Source organism: Anguilla anguilla, chromosome 9 (assembly GCF_013347855.1).
Source record: "Anguilla anguilla isolate fAngAng1 chromosome 9, fAngAng1.pri, whole genome shotgun sequence".
NCBI classification, from domain to species: Eukaryota; Metazoa; Chordata; class Actinopteri; order Anguilliformes; family Anguillidae; genus Anguilla; species Anguilla anguilla.
Window position 1 is genome coordinate 27,634,175 of NC_049209.1, and position 19,524 is coordinate 27,653,698.

The 19,524-nt window shown below is 41.2% G+C and overlaps 1 protein-coding gene and 1 long non-coding RNA gene across 4 annotated transcripts in view; one reads left to right on the forward strand and one right to left on the reverse strand.

Annotated features, from left to right (window-relative positions):
- Positions 1–3,661: 3,661 nt before the first annotated feature.
- On the forward strand, positions 3,662–15,196 carry LOC118236060. Its single transcript, XR_004766976.1, has 2 exons — positions 3,662–3,864; positions 14,825–15,196. It is a non-coding gene; the product is annotated as an uncharacterized LOC118236060 (long non-coding RNA).
- tecta (tectorin alpha) overlaps positions 13,396–19,524 on the reverse strand; it is a 33,447-nt gene continuing 27,318 nt past the window's right edge. For all 3 annotated transcript variants that reach the window (XM_035434078.1, XM_035434079.1, XM_035434080.1), the window contains 3 exons: positions 18,698–18,782; positions 16,658–16,777; positions 13,396–14,924 (listed from right to left, as the gene is read on the reverse strand). In XM_035434078.1, coding sequence (XP_035289969.1) covers positions 14,821–14,924; positions 16,658–16,777; positions 18,698–18,782 — 309 coding nt within the window. In that variant the 3' untranslated portion in view covers positions 13,396–14,820. The remainder of the gene's footprint in view (positions 14,925–16,657; positions 16,778–18,697; positions 18,783–19,524) is intronic.

The following is a 19,524-nucleotide window of genomic DNA, read 5'->3' on the forward strand; positions in this document are numbered from 1 at the left end:
TAGTCTGCAAATCATTGCAGTATATGTTCGGTTATCGTTATCGGTTACTGTTATTGATAGCTTGTGTCTTCAATTATTTGGGTTTGAAGCTGGCGCACAGTCTTCAGTACATTGTAACTGTCTTATTTTAAGTTCAAGGTGGGGAAAAAGCAATAACAGTGTGATATAATTTCACACATTTTTGACCAAATAAGGAGAAATACAATGGTCCATTCATCTATCAAGCATTAACATAGCCATTAACGCATTTATGTAGTCTGCTTAATTGTAATACAGAAGATCCACCATACTGTGCATCTCAAGTTTGGTAAAACATTCACAGTTGGCATATTTGTCTGCTTTAATGACTACCAAAGGATTCCTGGTTTAACTATTAACTGCCACAGAGCACGATGACTAAGTTTATGGACGCTGCCCAAGGACTACAGTATCAGTGAAGTGATCCTATCTCATGCAATAGGGGTGTAAATGACCTCCACAGCTGATGGTGCATCTCCTTTCCCCATTATGCTTTTCTCATACAGACCCATTTTTGTACAGAGGAGATTGTGGAGTGTAATGATTCATTCTGCATGCCTTTCAGGTCTCTGACCATGTCTGTGGTTTGTGTATGAAATGAACAGTGTAAAAAAAAGAATTCAGCGATTTGAATGGCTCTAGTTGTATTTGTGGGGAGTGTTTTTAAAAATACATAATTTATCTATAAACATACAGTATAAAGTGTATTTGCAAAGATAATATGTTCTTGAGTTTCATTTCAAATCCATTGTGCTTGCATACAGAGCCAAAACAACAAAAATTGTATATTTATACTTATGGACTGCACTGTATGTGCAATCATGTTGAGTTCTCGGCTTTCCATGTTTATCTCTTGCCTTCAGAGTCATATGCACTGCTTATCTTTGCTCCCAGTGTACTTTATGGCAGTATGCTGGGGTACACATATTAACCTGACTACTTAGCAGACAGCCTTATCCTAAATTAATTTGCTGTTCTTGCACTTTTACACTTTTGCACACACCCATGCTGCATTTACTTTCCTTTGACTCATTTTTTTAACATAGATTGAATATGCATGAGAATGTTATCTAAGATTTGCTGATATTCACCTTTTGGCATGATGCAGGCCTGAGATACTACATTGCCTAAAGTATGTGAAGTATGTGGACACTTGACATCCAAAACTCCTCCAAAATTATGGGCACTAATATGGAGTTGGTCCACGCTTTGCTGCTGTAACAACCTGCACCCTTCTAGGAAGGCTTTATACTAGATGTTGGAGCATTGTTGCAGGGATTTGCTTCCATTCAGCCAGAAGAGCATTAGTGAGATCGGGCACTGATTTGGAACTTTGGCCTGGCTCGCAGTTTGCTTTCCAGTTGATCCTAAAGGTGTTAGATGGGGTTGAGGTCAGGGCTCTGCGCAGGCCAGTCAAGTTCTTCCACACCTTTCCTGACAAAACCATTTCTATATGTACCTTGCTGTGTGCCCGGGGGTATTGTTATGCTGAAACAGGAAAGGGCCTTCCCCAAACTGTTGAAGAAGCACAGAATCGTCTAGAATGCGATTGTATGCAGTAGTATGAAGATTTGCCTGGAACTAAGAGGCGTAGCCCAAACCATGAAAAAAAAAGCCCCAGACTAAGGAGTGTATGGAAACCTTTGGTAATGTAGTGTACTTTCATAAGGAGAACAACTGTAAGGGTAACATGGGATTTGTACCCATTGCACCTTTAGCTGCCCGATGGGATAGCACCATGATTTTGAATTTGCAGTGAGTATCCAGGGGAGGGAGAGAAAGGGAGTCTGGGGAGGTTGTAGATCACAGAAGCAGCAAAATTCTGGATGAGCTGCAGAGGTCTGATTGCAGAGTCTAGGAGGCCACCTAGGAGGGAGTTGCAGTAGTCTAGATGGAAGATGACCAGCTCCTATGTTCACAGTTGGGTTGAACAGGTGTTGAGGAAGGGGTGGATTCTCTGGATGTTGTACAGGATGTATATGCATGAATGACAAACTGCCATAATATTCTCAGAGATGGGCAGTTCTGTTGCACTTTAGTTAATGATTTGCTAGGGATATCTTGTAGGTAAGTGAAGATATGTAGGTGCAAGACCAATGTATCGGAGGAGAGAAAGTTTTGTGTCATCTGTGTAGCAATGATACAACCGACTGTGGGAGGAGGAGACAGAACGCAGAGAAGAGAATAGAGAGAAGGTATGAAGAGAAGAGGGCTAAGGACTGAACCTTGGGGGACACCTGTTAAGTGTTTCTGAAATCTCAAAACTGTGCCCCCCCCCCCCCCGTGCAACCTCTAAGGAATGACTGCAAAAAGGGAGCCAGTTGAAAGCTGTGCCAGAAATCCGCAAAGTAGTCAGGGAAGGCAGTAGGAGGTGGTGGTCAAAAATGCCAAAAGCTGTAGAGGGAAAGAGGGTTAGGATGCAGGAGAGAGAAGCAGATTTTGCAGCGTGGAGTTCCCCCCTGACTGGGAGTGTGAGAGGAGGGGACTGAGGAGAGGGCTGCTGGAGTGGCAGTGTTGTCTGGGGCCATCCATGTTTCACTGAGGGCAAGAAACTAGAGGGAGCATAGGGAGGTGTAGGAAAAGATCAAGTCAGCTTTTTGAACAGCTGACTGGCACTCCGTATGCCCCCTGCAACTGTAAAGCTGTCACAGGGGGGCAAGGGAGGGTAGGTGAGGTTAAAGGGGTTCTGTGCTCCATAGAGTGATGATGGCAGGTACCTCTCCTGAGGATGGAGAAAACTGGGATGGAAACAGTATTATAAGAGCAGTGTTAAAATCAAAAGACTCCCTAGTGACTCCCATCCCATTCCCCACTCACAGTCAGTCAGTCAGTCAGTCGTAAAAGCACTGCGGCAGGTGTTTGCAATAAATAGCATTAGGGCAGAATGTCCAGTTCTGGACAGCGGTGTGTTTTAGTATCAGTGATTCATTTACTGTAAGTCACTGATTGGCTAGAGAACCCACAAACCATGTTTCCAAGGCAGAAACTGACTACTAATTGAAAGGACACCACAACCAGGTTTTATGTGTAATGGAATCTATGAGCTCACATATAACAGAATTAGTAATATGCTCATGTGATAGCCATCTGTCATCTCTGGCCCGGGTGCAATTTCAAACACATTTTATTCATAACTGCTGTTGTAATGTGCAGCGTGACATCTTGTTCACTGATTCGGCATTCTGGCAGTGCCTGCCTTTCTTTACTCACATACTGTATATAAATATTCCTTTATAGTTCACACAGGAGGAGGATGGAGCAACTCCAGCAGGCTGTGAGTGCATCCAGGCCATTTCAAAACCACTGTGCTCCAGATACAGGTGGCCTGTTTCATAAACGGATTTGTAAAAAGTAGCGGACTGAAAAAAAAGAGTGAAATGGCTGTCTGAGGATTTTTTTAATAGCACATATTATGGAGAGTGATTCTCCATGGGAAAGAGGGCAGGCCGAGTTTAGTGGGGTGGATGTGCTGGTTTGTGATATTGCTTTGCTGCAGACGAGGAGGGAAGTGGGGCAGCTGGCTTCATACAGATGATCTGCTAGCAAAAGCTTTTGCTCACCCTGGTCCCCTGCACCATCCCCCCCCCCCCCCCTTCCTGCACCCCCTCCCCCTGCCCCACCATACTGGGTTACTAGAGCCCACATAACCCAACTGCACGATTATCAAACTGCTTAGCTGCTTAGGATATACATTTCACCCACATTAGAGGAAACACATCTGACCTCCTTCTGCTGCCTGCCATTGAAGGTGAGGCAAGGCGAGGAATGGAGGGAGGGAGGAACTCGAACATTCCACCAAGGCCAACGCAAAAAGGGCCTGTAACACGATCCTCACCTATCGAACAGGTAATCTCCACCTCCCAGATTCTTCAGGTCTTGTGAGCAGAGAGAAATATTTAGGCAGGGGTAGGCAGTGAAGTTTCTCAATCTTGGATCACACTCTTGTTTTGTGGCAAAAAAGGAGAAGCCCTGGGGACTGTTCCTGTACTTGTGTTGTTGTGTTCGACTGAGGCTGCTAGTTAAAAAAATAATTACCTCTGACTATACTTCTGTAGGCTCTGAATTACAAAACAAAATCATTAAAAAAAATAGGTTATATGTTTGACAACTCTGATTCCAGCTTTAAATTTTTAGTCAAAAATAGAGTGGTGGGAAAATTGACAATGGATTGTGCTCAGATTTAACACACTGATTAAAGAGAAAGATGCTGAAAGAGAAACTCATTCATCTATTTTCTGAAAACCAAATAATTAAATTTTCTTGTGGTAGCTATGTTGCTTCAATCCAATACCTTATTCTAACTTAAACCTTGAAGTCAACAAATGCTTTTTTTTCTGTAAAAGTCAAAACATGGGTAAAGATCACTGAAATTTGTTGACATTCATTCATTTCTGTATATACATGTTTACAACTTTTATGTCATTTCATCTTGCCCCAGAATGAATTTTTTATGCACATGTTGCCTGGCATATTCTAATAATATTTTTCAGGTGGTGTGGATTATTTTTATTATTATTATTATTATTATCAATAGTAGTAGTAGTAGTATTAGTATTATTGCAAAAAGAGCAGTCATAGTGAATAATACTGTAAGGGTAATTCTCTCCTTATACATGCTCAGACCAGTGGTCTTGTGACAAAGCCTGGGTACAGCATGTGTGTGTGTGTGTGCGTGCGTGCGTGTGTGGGGGTGTGTGTGTATGTGTTTGCGCGTGTGTGTGTGTGTGTGTGTGTGGAAAGATATGTGAGATCACAGTGATCCTGAAAAAGAAAGTACAGAAAAATCTTTGTGTATGATTGCTCAGTCAAGAATTTGATGGCATAGGTTTTGTGAATTTTATGAGCTAAACATCTAGGATACCCTTGGTTTCTCCAGTTTGTATTTTTGACAAAATACATAGATGTAGAGTCCTTAGAATTCACTGTACGTATTTGTCAATTAGTGGTGTTAAACAAATACAAACAGAACCACAAGTGCATTCAACATAAATAGACCATTACTACAGGTCATGCTTTGTGCTATCAAAAATAGACTCTTGTGACTGATCATGCTGCAGTTATTTTGGAACTGTTGGCGGTACTTGAAAATGAACAACTCCAAAAAGGCAATAAAAATACCACAATCCCTGTATGCTAGCATGACATCAAACATTTTTGCATTCTATTAAAACATACAGTTGGTTCTATGTTTAAATGGTGACTGCACCCTAACGTTGTAGGGTTCTATTAAATAATACTACTATTCACAAGTACAAGTAAGCAGTTGTACTGTGCATTATAGAACTTGTGCCATTCAGTAAACATTCAACACTGTCATCTGTGTGAAAACCTGTGCAATAATGCTAAATAGATCACAATGCAGACGTATGCCCCGGAACATTCTGTTCTTCTCCACGGAAAGTTTTGAGTCCCCTCATGGTTAGCTGCAGGCTGAATAAAATGTGCTAAAATGTTCTGCAATGGTTCAAAGGGCAAAGTCCACCCTCTTGAGATAATCACACACAGCTGTTTTAATTTAATGCACTGCACGGAATTTATTGCCTTTATTAATTAATAAACTACTGTTGAAATCCTATCTCAGTTTGCCTTAAACAGATGAGTTTATTCATTATTAAACTGTTTTCTGGACATTCTTCACCATGTGGGCATATCAGTGCCATCATTTCACACCTCGGTTTGCCTTGTGATCCAACATGGCTGTGTTTTTCCTGGAAAAGTTAGAATAAACTGAACGGTTTCAACACAAGTTGTCCTTTCTTGATGTTTACACATAACATTACGCGCTGATGTCTAGGACATGCGTATCATATGGGCTTTGACAGTGAATGAAATAAGAGTAAACATGGGGGGGGGGGGCAAATGCAGGAATGACGGGGTCCAAACGAGTGGCTACGCAAAGGGGCTGTCATGTCAGCATGGCTACGCGCTGCATGAGAAACAACGGAGCTGTTGTTGCTGCTGCCACCTCTGCTTGGGCTCTTTAAACAAGCACTGTGGATAATAGCACATGACGGAGGCTTCGAAAAAGGTACATAAAAGGAACTGTGCTTTTCAGGTCATGGCAAGGGGAGGAGAAAAAAAAACAAATTAAAAAAAACAATGAATGCTCAAGACTGTTTCTTTCATCTTCAGTTTTTCCCAAATAATACTCGTATAACCTTTTTGAGTTTTGTACATGTTACAGCATACATTATAAAGAAAATGAGTATTTAAAAGTAAATAAAAATGTGTAAATGGCACATATAAACATAGAAATACAGTTATATTTTTCATGCATTCAATCAGTAAGTTAAATATAGCGTGTTTAAAAAAATTATATTAAATAAACACAAAAATTAATATAAATAAATAAATTAGTTAACCAAGCTCCTGTGTTTTCTGGATGTGCAGATGGACACACTCTCCAGGGCTGTGTTTGACCACAAAATCAATCAGTCAATCCTGAGATAGCCCCAGACTCATTTCAGGCCCCACCCCCAAGACGCTGCGTTTCTACCTCATAAGATGATTGACACCCTGGTGCCTTGAGTGGCTTCTTGAGGTTGGTTGTTAGCCAGGCTGTAGAGACGACATTGGGAGGCAGCCTTACTGCTGTGGTGTCAGGTCTGAAATGTGTCTTCAGTGAATGCACTAATGACACTTAACTACATATTTGCAAATATATAAATGATTACAGTTTTCAAATATTGCAGTTTTTTAGTATACTACTGTGCATACCCATGTTGAAAAATGGTATGCTGAAGTACACCTGAAGTACAATTAATGTTTATAAGTATGCTTGCTATACTATTTTTTCATATTGATATTTGTGTAATATTTTGTATATTTGGCATATCAGATTTGTCCGGTTCCATAAATCTGCATATTTACAATATACTGCAGTACAGTATATTCCATTTCCATAGTTGTCCCCATGGAACAGTGACAGCTGCTGCCACCCTGATCCTCAGGATTCCGTAGGCTGTGCCCCATCTCCTCAGGCAACCTGGAATGACTTGTTCGGCTGGGAGAGGGAGGCTTCCTTGGCTCTCACTTTAATCAAAGAGGCCAATTCAGGGCGAGGAAACCTCACTTTGAGAACATTAAGTGAGGCACTTAGCGATTGGACAGAATGACGCAAGGATTGAGTATCAAGCAACTCTTCATGTTATTTATTGAAAGCAGCATGCAAAGCGTAAACTTTGCCCAAAGCAAAACTGCTCCGGGAAGGCAAGGAAAATTGTGCAAGCGTTTTGCATGTTTAACTTTGCCAGATCTGCCCCGTTTCAACTCAAACCAGTTTCTGGCACATTACACAAACCATTCACTGGTGTCACACTCACTTGTGCAAATTGAACACATTGTGAGTGTTGTGAATTCTGCATGCTACATCACAGAGACTGTGCTGAAAATATTGTAAGTGGTTACTGATGATGTCAGTTACGTAATTATGTTAATAGGTCTAGCACAAGTTATGTATCCCAAGCTTCCGCAGTATCCTCATTGAGCAGCGTGTGTATTCCTTTTCACCTACAGTATTGCGATTGTATGTGCAGAAGTCAGTGACAATATGCTACTATATGTATACAATGCATATACTGTACAACATAACCACTTGTTACTGTTTTTGCATGAAAGAGAATTGTTACTGTTCATGAAAGACTAAAGCCATTAACCGACAGTTGGTGACTCCTGTGCTGTCTAATAGGAGCTCTGTAACGGTCAATACATTTATCCAGCAAGCTTGATAGGGTTAATCCCCAACAGTGAGTATTAAGCAGAGCATGTTATTCCTTGCAACGTTCTACATTTAGCAGAACTGAACAATGGCTTATGTTCTGCTGCTTTTAGTGCCCTGGTTTAAAATAACTGAGACCTGTTTTTCAGTTTTCAGTGCTGTGTAAAGTATTTTCAAAGTTTTTAAATACATATTTAAGAAGATTGCATAAAACACAACAGAAACCCCTTATGTATTTGGTTGCTTAAACCCCTGATACATTTTACTTGACCTTCACTCATTGCGTGTTGAACAACTGATGCAAAACTGGACTCTTGAGCTGAAGGTACCGTAAATGTTACATAACCTTTGGCCTCTGAGAGTGAATCCATGCTCTACGGCTTAAAATAAGCATGAGAAAAAAATGACTGAAACGGCTTAAGAAATAAAGGGTCATTTTGTATTGTAGTTGGAGAACATGGAGTGGGAACAGCAAAGCCTGCTGGCCATAGTACCAGGCAATAGAACACAATTATATTTGTGCACAAAACAAGCACGTTCATCCTTTCTGTGAAAGTTTGGGACAGGTGTTTTGACATACTGTTATGCCCTGATCTACAGTATGCATAGCACTCATGAGCATAAATGGGAGGCAGTAGTGCAGTGGTCAGGGAGCTGTGAACTTGTAACCTTGAATAAATCACCATTCAATTACCATTAAAATTATGCAAAGGAGAGAAATATGTGAACCCAAAAAGGATTCTTGGCACAACCTCTGAATTCAAGTGACTTATAACATTTGGAGATTCATATTTGAAGATTTTGAGATGCACCGATGACATTTTCGATCTCATACTTTCTCGCCTGCCTGACATTCTTTGCGAGGGAAGTCAACGGGGAACGGGGTCCGTGGAAAGGTCTCTGCATTCCCAATCAGCATTCCTGTTCCTCCGCCCGAACCTCCACCTGATGAGCACGCGCTCGTCTTGCGGTGACAGAACCGGCCCGACCGCTTCTGTGGGCTGTAACAGTTTTGACTGTGACAGCTTTGTTATGGGGGGAATCCACGAAAGGACTGCAATGTTTTGGGACTTGCTAAGCCATCACTAGTACCAGAAAACAGATCTATGATTAAAAAAGCACCCACAGTGAACAGAAAGTGTATGCCACTGCACTACCAGTGACATAGCCACAGAGTGGATATTTCATACTTTGGGATAACAGAGACAGAACTTTATTTGTGGTCACAAGCCAAGTCATTCAATACTAGAATTACTTGAAAACAAAAATGTCCTTCCATCTCTAATTTGTTTTCTGCTATAATTTGAGTAGGCTATTTCATTGTATAGACACAAATATTTACATCCACTCCCGTTTGACTTTTATCCATGTTACTTTAATGAAAAGCATTAGCTTGAAGTTGTCCAATTCTGGTGAATTCTAGCTAGTGAATACATCCAATAAATATTGAAGAGGCCAATTTGCCGGTAATTTAACAAATCTCATTTGTGGCTCTATGGTTCCATTTTAAAAAAAAATTCTTTTCATTTGTGCCCATTATGTGTGTGCCAAACTAAAATGAATCCCTTGTAAATGACAAGCATATTTCCAATGAATGTTGTTGTATTTGTACTGGCTAAATTTCTTTACAATCCACTCCATTGTGTCAAACAACACATACAGCATTGATATTACATGACACTGATTCTGTCTGAGACCTTTCCATTGTAGTGAATGTTTTGTATTTTTGTCTTAGTAAGTTAGTATTGACCCACATTGCCAGGACCTATATCTCCTATTAAGAAAACTACATCACTCTTCCTCCCTGACATTGTTTCCACTCATTTACACGTCTTGGTCTTGTGCTTTTGTACCACCACTGATTGTACTAGCTAACTATTTGAGCATGATTGCATGGTTACCGGATTTGCATCAATACTTTAGCAAATCAGTTGCTTGTTGCTTGCAGACAGCTAATGCACAAAAAGCAACACAAACTGCACCCAGTATTCTCTCTTTGTGGATCTACCCCTCTGTGTCCACGTTGACCTTAAAACTGTAGCCACTTACTTGGTCCCCCAAACCTGCTATAGGCTATTCATTTTCAGCAACTTGAAAATCTTTGAAAGTGCTTTTTTGAAGGAATAATAGCAGTTATTCAAATAGCAGACTATACGAAGACAAAGACGTTCGATAATTAGACAGAAAATACATGGCTGTAGTTAATCATTGGACAGGCTTAGAGCAGCTTGTCTGATTGACAGCCAAAGCACAAACCACCACACCTTCATATCTTTGCATTTCTTTTGTGTTTCACTTTCTTTGATTGCATAATACATCTAAAGCGCTGCTGTGCACCTGGCTTACTTTGTGGGCGTTTCGTGTGAATCTAAAAAAGCATCTTTGCAGTGAAGCGGGAAGAGCTGATCTTCTGATACGACTTAGCAGGAGATGAGAAGAAGCGATTGCGTCGATCACAAGGGCTCGCCAATCACGCGGGCTCGCCGATCACCTGACGGTCCCCGAGCTGTCATTCAGGCCCGGGCCCCATCTTGCATGGCCCACGTCTGGCGGAATGCTGGCATGCTCTTTTGTGCAGCAGAACATGCCTTTCCAATTCCGAGCGAGGATGAGTGCGGGCTTATGCAAGTGCGGGCTTCTCTGTGGAGACGGGCCAGGCTGACTCGTGACTCTATCCATTTTCAGTTGCGCTTTCTTTAGAGTCATGTCGCCGAACGGCTCTAGAGGCCCTTTTGCGGGAGATGCGCCAATTGATCTCTTTCCCCGATCAGAAGTGGCTAATTATATAATTACAGACACAATTTTACTAGTGACAGTGAACTCAAAGGTGATGTAACCCAATCGTCCTTGACATAAATCCTGTTGGTATCTTTGAGTACAATAGCTGCGTCCAGAGAATGACTTTGGCCTTGGCTAGAGGCTTGTAAAACTTTACAGCAAATCCATCATGTATAGTAACCTGGGACCAAAGGCGGTTTCCGAGGTTACTATCTACACCAATCAAAGTTTTAGGCAGATAAACCACAGTCTCACCATGTTCATTCTGTTAAGGGAATAGTGGTGCTCAGTAACAACCAAACAGGTTCAACATCAAACACAGTACCTGACTCCTTTCACTATAGCTAGCAAATATGAATATGAGGCAACTATGATGTAACTGAATTCCTTTTTGCATAGAAGAGAGCAGTAACATGTAACTTCACTTATTGTCAGAGAAATGCTCCAGGAGTCACAATGCATGCTATCTGAATCATTCAGCCTCCTCCCCAGATGCTTTCCAGAATGGGCCAATCACTTTGGGGCAGTACTCTTTTCTCTTTTATGGAAAACACACCCCATTCCCAAGATTCTCAGTCCATTACATGACAAGGGGAAAGTCAATCCCCACCACAACCCAGCATGGCAACAGGATTGTTTATGTTAACCACACAAACAGTGAGCCTTCTGTAGGAACTGTACACCTACACATTTAAAAATAGCAATTTACTGTATGTTGAATTACATAAATATTGATTAAAATCTGGAGAATTTACGTTAAGTGAAATCAAATATGGGGAATCCTGAGGAAAACTTTTAGAAGGACGTGAACGTGTATTATGTCTGTGTATTTATATTATATTAATAATGTTAATAATACACAGACATACTATGACTAATATTTCCACATCCAATTGCCAGAATAATTAGACAAGACAGAACATGAAGACATTATGTTTCCATTCTGCAAATTGGGCTGCAGCACACACCTCCATAATAACATTCTTTAGAGAACAGCACAAATTTGCCAAATAGTTACAAATGATGTATAAATTCATTATTGGCTCTTTACATAGTCACAGAAAGAATCATCTGTGGTTATTTGAATTTTACCTCAACACACTGAAATATAATTTTCACCAAATTCCTTTTTAGAAATGTTATCTTCCAGACTCCCAAGCACCAGTGTGCTCTCAGTGTTAACAGTTGCCAGTGATCCACCTCAACACACGTCCTTTCAACTTTCCTGCTCAATGACTTCCACAGAAGGTCAATAACCTTGTCTTAATAACCAAACAAAATGTCTGTCTTTCTGACGAGTGATATGTCACGGAACCCTAGATTTTCCCACACCACACATTTACATCACTGCTGTTACACCAATAAGCAGTAGGTTACCAGAATAAACATACATGGTTTCAATATCTGGAAATGAACATATCCTGCCATGCAAGCTGGTGTTAATGGCTGACTAGCCAGCTGAAAAAATAATCAACTGCGCCCCTCCATGGTATGATGTTGACACTGCACGAAAAAGGAATTGATCTAGCTGCAAATATTCTCTTGCACTCTCAGATCAGCTGATCAAAGGTAGAGGTTTGAGGAGGTCAGGAGAGGCAGACTTACAAATTGCATTGTATTTTAAAAATTCTGTTCCAAACACAAAGCAGTGAGGTCATTCGTTTCTTTCACAAGATAGCCTTCAGTGCGAGGGAATTTCAGTCTTCACTGACCAAACCTTCCAAACAGTTTTACAATAGAGCCCACCTCTCACCCCAAAATTTTTTTGTCACTCATACAAAGGCAAATGTTTACGTCACAAATGAACTGTTGTGCAAGAACAGTGCAAATAGTCAGTGGGAAGAGAGGAAAACAGCACTGTGATGATTAACAGTCTGAGCCCAGCCTAGCTGTCAGTGATGGAACTGTGTTTATCTCTTCTCCTGGTTTCCATGGTGAAGGAGTGAACTGGGTGGAACTCACGCCATCCTCTGTGGAGCTCCGCCCCCCTCAGTGCAGGAGGCCCTCTCCTCTCTGACTTAGCTCTGGCAAAAATTTATTTTAAAGCCTCATTGACTTAATTCATGTATTTGTTTGGACAGGCACATGAAGCACACTTTTATGCAGAATGGCCCCCAAGAGGGCAAGAGTCCTGGCCCTGGTGTGTATTAAATTTGTATACATGCACTTCAGTATGTATGCAGTGTGTGTGTGTACGTGAGCGTGTGTGTATGTATGTATGTGTGTTTATGTAATTGTGTACAAGTCTTATTGCTGTATTTGTTGATGCTTGTGTGCATACAGATGGGTTTTACATGTATTTAAGCCACCATACACCCCTACAATGTGTGTGTGTGTATGTGTGTGTGCGTGCACATGTATGTACATTCCACAATATTTTTGGGGAGTACGCCAGTCTGTGGAAATGTGTGCACAGATTTATTATGAACCATTCATATGCACTTCACTAGAGCACATACCATTTCATCCACTCTAATTTAAAGGATGCTACACTAAGCCCAGTTAACATTTACATGTGGTGGCAGGGCCCAGAACCTCTGTCATTTCAATGCGTTTGTTAGGCGGAGTGACTGATATTTAACTGCTTATATCTCACATCTCTGATACCAAGGGTTGTTTGAGACTGAATGCCCCAATCATCAGATCACTCATGAAGACAGTAAATGAATCCAGCTGGCTGGTTTGACCTCAAAATTGTATTTTCTATTTTAGCAGATTACATACTGCATTATTTTTTATTAGTTTCATAAACAAGTTAGCATTCCAATTTACCGTTGGTTCATGGAAGTCATGTGTCACATATTTCAATTTGAAATGGTCATCTGTGGTCAAAAGAGCAGTATAATGAAAGTTGTCTATTAGCTATATAACATAAGAACACATTGTTAGTACATGTTTTATATTTGCATGCATTCCAGCCAAAGGCTCCAGCAGACAAAGAAACTGACAACCAAACAAACTATGAGATAGATACACAACAGGGAACAGTGTAAGTGGCTTGTTTTATTATAGAAAGAATCCTGCATTTTGCCTCTCTAAAATGTAATGGTTGGTCCACCCTTGAAACAATAACATGTAACTGATAACAGCTTGGCAAACTTTTTTTTTTTACACATCCCTTCTTAAAAAAATGTAGTAAAATGAATCATATATGGGACACCGATCATTTCTGGCCCCAGTATATCAACAAACTTTGCCTGTACATTTGTACATAAAGGACACGTGATGAACAGTTCCCTTCTCAGAGCAGTGAACCTGTGCCCTGAGCGCAGGGGAGTAATCTGAACTGAGATAATCCCACAGTGACTCAGTTAGGGAGTGGTGAACCACCCATTTGCACAAAAAGACCTCTGTAGACAATGTAAAATTGGAGAACCACCACTGTGCAGGGGTGATGTGGGGCACTATAAAGACTGACTTAAATGTGATACTTTTTTTCTGTGAATTTTGAACTGAAACTCAATGAACTGAGTTTCCTCATCATTATTATCAACATCATTATCACCCATCAGGAAATTAGATTTTCGAAATGGTAAAATAACATTTACAGAATATTTCACATATTTCATTGTTTTTATTTGCAGCTTTTTTAATCCTGCCCATATTACGATTTCTGGCTCATACATGGTTCTGAATGACTTTTATAAGGCCAGGTTACTGTGAAATGGGGATGATATTTACAGCCATTCATACTTTCCTATTAATATTTTGCTATGAGCCCTATACTAAAGAGTAATGACCTCATTGATGATTTCATTTCCACTTTCTTGTAGTCCATGAAACCAACTTTATGCCAGTGCTACCACAACATGACCTAGCGAATCAGAGTGACCGGGGCAGTCTTTTCATCCAGCCACAGCTGTAAAACCTGCTGGTCAGTGACTGAAGGGTATTTGGTTTTTGGGCTGGCAAATACTCTTTCTCACCCAAGCCCACAAAAAAAACTACATACCCTATCTGTCCTCAGAAACATATACTCTGTCTAGTGGATTGAACCTACTGTCATTTTTACATCTCTAGGTTTTACGAGTAGCGGTATGCATAGTTTTGTGGTTCTTCCAGTGAAAGAGTGACAATGTTACTCAGTGTTCCAGTTTTCTGGGATCCCCTGTGTCAAAGCTCACTTGTTTATTTCTTTATTTACTTGTTTTTATGGTGCGGCAGTATCTGTGAAAGAAAAGCAGGCTCTGCTGTCTTCTGGTAAGTATGTTCTACTCCCCAGCTTGTCTCCTCTCACGTGCTCTCTCGTGCTCTCTCTCTCTCGTTCTCTCTCTCACCAACACCTCTCTCTCTCCATTTGGCCTGGGCTAGGAGGAGCCGTTCTGTATGTGAACCAGGAACCTCCCTGCTACAGCACTGAAGACCAGGAAGAAGACCAGGGGTCGAGGGTCACTGTTGCTGGAACTGGTAGCTTTGAGGAAAAAAAGATCATAAGATGATGCCTGATTACTTCAGCAGTCTTTAAAATGGAAATGACAAGCAACATGTGACTCACTGTGAGATGTGAAAGTGCATAAGAGTGCATGTGGTTAGGGAAGAGGGCTTGTAACTGAAAGGTTGCAGGTTTCATTCCTACAGCAGGTGTATCCCTGAGTAAGCAGTATGGCTTTCAGGTTAAAATAAGCTGCACATGTCACTATATAAAAGTGTGTACTAAATGGATAAAATGTAAATGTGAATATACTGAACATGTCTGTCTGTTTTTTGAGAATGCTGATTAACTACAAATTACAGTTTGTTGGCTACAGTGGACGGTGAGTAATTAGTAATTACAATTGTTGCAATTGCTGCGACTGCGCAATTATTAAGGAGGAGTGGGAGTTAATCTAGGACCATGGCGCATAAATGGTCCTAGATTACTCAAAATGACAGAATTCCAGCATATTTTTCTTCCTAATAATAAATTCAGTAATGTTCCGATAAAGAACACAAATGAAACAATGGCTACAGGATGTGTGGCTAAAAAGTCTACAGAAAAAGATGCTCCTGTTTAACAGCCATAATAATAAACAGTACAACTACAAAATTTTTATTTTTAAAAAATTGTCATGGGTTTACCCAAGAGATTTAGACTGAAGTGAAAAGTATTGTTTTTGGAAATGCTTTTTTCCCCCATGATTTAATTTCTGTGGTTATGAAAACACATTCTAAAATTAGCCTTCACCACTCATAGTCATGTGATCTGAGCCAAGATGGCAGAACAGTGCTAACGACCCAGTGTAACCCCGGCCTGGGAGTCCCCCACACTCCTCGGCAGCTGTCCTCCTGGACCATTTCCACACAGTACATTACGTAGGCGGCTGAGTTACACGGGCTTATGATTGATGTGCATGACAGGCTGCTGGCACCGTCTGTATTGTTTATATTGAACCCGCCTTCACGCGCACTTTTTATACTGAATGATAACACTCACTGGAAGGCTACTCCTACTCACAGCGGAGAAAACTATTTTGCAGCTCTGATGTTCGTTCCAACGAGGAGAACACTCAAGGGTATGTTCCTTTAAAATGTAACAGCTCTTGGCAGAAAGTAAAAAGTTTATATTTGCTAACATTAGCTAACATTCAACTTGTTGAATGCATGTCTAGTTTAATACTGCCCTTCCACTCTTAGGCACTTAGCCATCTCATCTTTAGTCAACTGCTGACTGCTAAACTGAATCAAGCTAAGACTGAAAACAGCCAATCTTGGACAAATATTATAAGGAAGATTGGGAGGCTGTTGTAATGCATCACAAAGGAACGATCTGTATCTAATTCGTTAATAGGTACACTTACTGTGACATGAATGTAGGCATCTCAAATTCTTGGTAGCTGTAGCCCTGTGATATTCTTTTTAGTATAAAACAGCAGTGAAGTATTTATATTTATATTGGTGGTTTTTTTATAGAGATTGGCCAGAACTCACTGGGTGGGCATTCACAATTGGGTGTGGTAGTTCAGCTAAGATAAATGAGTGGGCCTGAATACTATTTAGTTGGCCACGGCCCACCCTAGCCCACCCACGCCTATGCCAGCTGTGTAAGAGCAATAGTAAAGAGTGTGGTGTCGCTATTTCTCCTACTGTGCGTGTGAGGGGGTGTGCTGAGGAAGAGGAAGGGGGCGCATGTAACAGATACGGGGCTTGTGGGAAGTGGGGCCTCACCCAGGCAGGTTTTCCCGTCTTTCTGCAGGGACCCCGTAACGCAGCTGCACGCCGCCCCGGTCACCTGACTCGTGCAGATCTGCTGGCAGCCGCCATTGTTCTCCTCACACCAGTCCGACTCTGCAGGGGGGGAGGGGGGGGAAACCACCGTGAAACCTCCTCTATATAGGGTTGCCACCTTCACGTGATTTCAATCCGGGAGATTGGAATCATACACATCACACAGAATCGCACGCATAGCGCAGATAGCACATGGCAGTACAGTACGTCTTGCATGCATTGCCATTCAACAATCACTGCCACGCACATTGCTGACTGCAAAGTTTTGTTGAATAATAGAGAGAGAGAGAGAGAGAGAGAGAGAGAGAGATGGCTGTTATACAAGAATAGCCTATTTTATTATAAACATAGAGCTATGCCCAAGAAAATTTGGCAACTTCAATGACACTGATCATCATGTCTGTGCACAGCAGTGCTTCTGCGTGGCTTAAATCATAACATGACTCGTCCGTCAACAAATCAGATGCCTGCAACTGAAGTACATGTAGGATTTTGTGTTCCTCAAACCATAAGATTGCAATGATTTAATCAAAATAAGAAACCTGAATGGCAAATACGTTTTATCACGGCATTAATTCTTTAATAAAAAAATCTCCTATTTTGAATTATTTGCATTGCGGGAGACCTTGGCCAAGTCCGGGAATCTCCCAGCCAGTCCTTGAGAGTTGGCAACCCTACCTGAATCCCACACCCTCACTCCCAGGCATGCTGCTATTATTTTTAGCCCCAAGTCTGCGCTGTCTGTGGATATCTGCTGCTGGTGACAGTGTGAGTATCTATCTGTCTGTGCATGTATGTAGCTACGATATGTACATTAACATTTATAATGTAGCTTTAAACTCCACTGGATGTGGTTAGCATAGTTAACTAGTACTAATGCTTTAGTGATGTGAGAATGATTGACACTAAGGGTGGTCACCCACTTATCACTTATTCCACAGTTCCTGAAAGGGGCCCACTGTCTAGAGCCGAGCAAAATTCAACGTGCACCAGTGTGGGATTTCCTCTGGGTTCTCAGCACCCTTGATGGGGTTCTGTATAAGCCCAGGTAATGTTCCTTTGAAATGGATGTCCTCGACAGCAGTGTTTCTACTGGCCTGGTGTTCAGTGAGCGCTAATTGCATTTTGGGGGAAAGCAGATGGCTCTGGCGTGTCTCTGAGGCTGAACCCTGCCTTTTTACCCAGAGTCCTCTCTCTCCAGCACATTAATCATGTTATTGGACTGGGAGCATTCTGCCCACCTATGCAGCATATTAGCGCTATTTCTAAATCATGCTAAATCATGGGATTGGTACCTTGAAAATTGCAATGCCAGTGTACATTAGGCTAGAAAATTGGTATTTTCTTTAATTCCACTACTTCTGATCAAGCCACAGTCACTTCCCATTTAAAATCTGAAACAGATAGTTTTGTTTGTTGAACAAACACAGATGGAGACAGTACACTCCTAGTTTGTACCATTTTGGTACATCTGTTCACGCCCCCACCCACCCACTGCCGGCACATGTTTGTTATGATACACTGGCCAGATCTTGGAGTCACCCAACCTCCTAAATCCCAATTTAACGGCTGACTGTGATCGGCAGTTGGTGTTATTGGTAAAGGGTGCTGCTTTGTAAAAAGCGATCACTTGTATACTTGTAGCAGAGGAAAATCCATGTTTACAAAGAAAAAGTCCTCCCCCCCCAGTATTTTGTTCCAATCACCTGGATTTGCTATTAAGCACAATTCTGCAGGAGGTAAAACTAATAAGTGAAATCTATGGGCTTAATCTGCTGCCTTGATATGTGAGCACATTCGTGCACTGAACTGGGCCAAAGGACCACCTTAAAATAATACTGCTGAACATTGATGAGACAAAAGGCACATCAGTCACTTGTGAATAATGGCGTGGTCACCTGTCATAGTGTGTGGGTTACATTGCACATTTCTGTGAATGGCATCCAAACCCTGTTTCGGTTATAGATTCCCCATACTGACCTCTCCGTCTGATTGGTCCTACTGTGAGTATCTGTTCCTTATGCTCGCTGTAGTCTGTGTACATCCTCCTTCTGTGAGGGCAGTTCTGAAGAAACACAAGACACACACACACAGTGTCAGACACTCATAAAATATGAAAGGAATAACCCATGTCTATGAAACATCATATATTTCTTAGTATAAGCTAGATAATTACATTTGTGGTGTATTTCTGTGAAACACATTATGCATCATCTAGTGAAAGCAAGATCGTAGCAGTGGTAACTGTATACTGTAAACTGCGGGCTTAGCGTTGTTCCTGGGGAAGTGACTTGGTGTCCTGTGCCCTTGAAATTGTTTTCTTTCAGCCCTGAGATATTTACCCATGAGCTGTGAACTGTTTTCCTTTGAACCAGACTAGCTGGCACTTTGGAAAGACCTAATTTTAGGACAACACCAAGGCGTCAGGCAACACTGGAGCATCAACCCTGAACAAAGTGTTTAGCTGACAGCTTTATCTAATAGCACCACCATGAGGTATACTCTATAAATACATTTACTGTATTATTTAGTGGATATTCCTTTGGTTTTCACTGTGATGTAAATAAGGATTTTTGTTTCTAATGGATTAATTATTAATCATTTTCATCTCTTCTTTTCATCATTTTCAACTGCTGTCTATTGAAATGGTGCCCATTCAGCAAGGTTTTTTATTTTAATTTAATAAATTTGGAATGTCCAATCACCCGAAACCTCAGCTGTGTTCATGCCTAAAGCTCCACTGCTGATTCAGGACAGCGTAGGCACCCACAGATGAAACACGTGGTGTCGCCAGCTGCATCTTTACA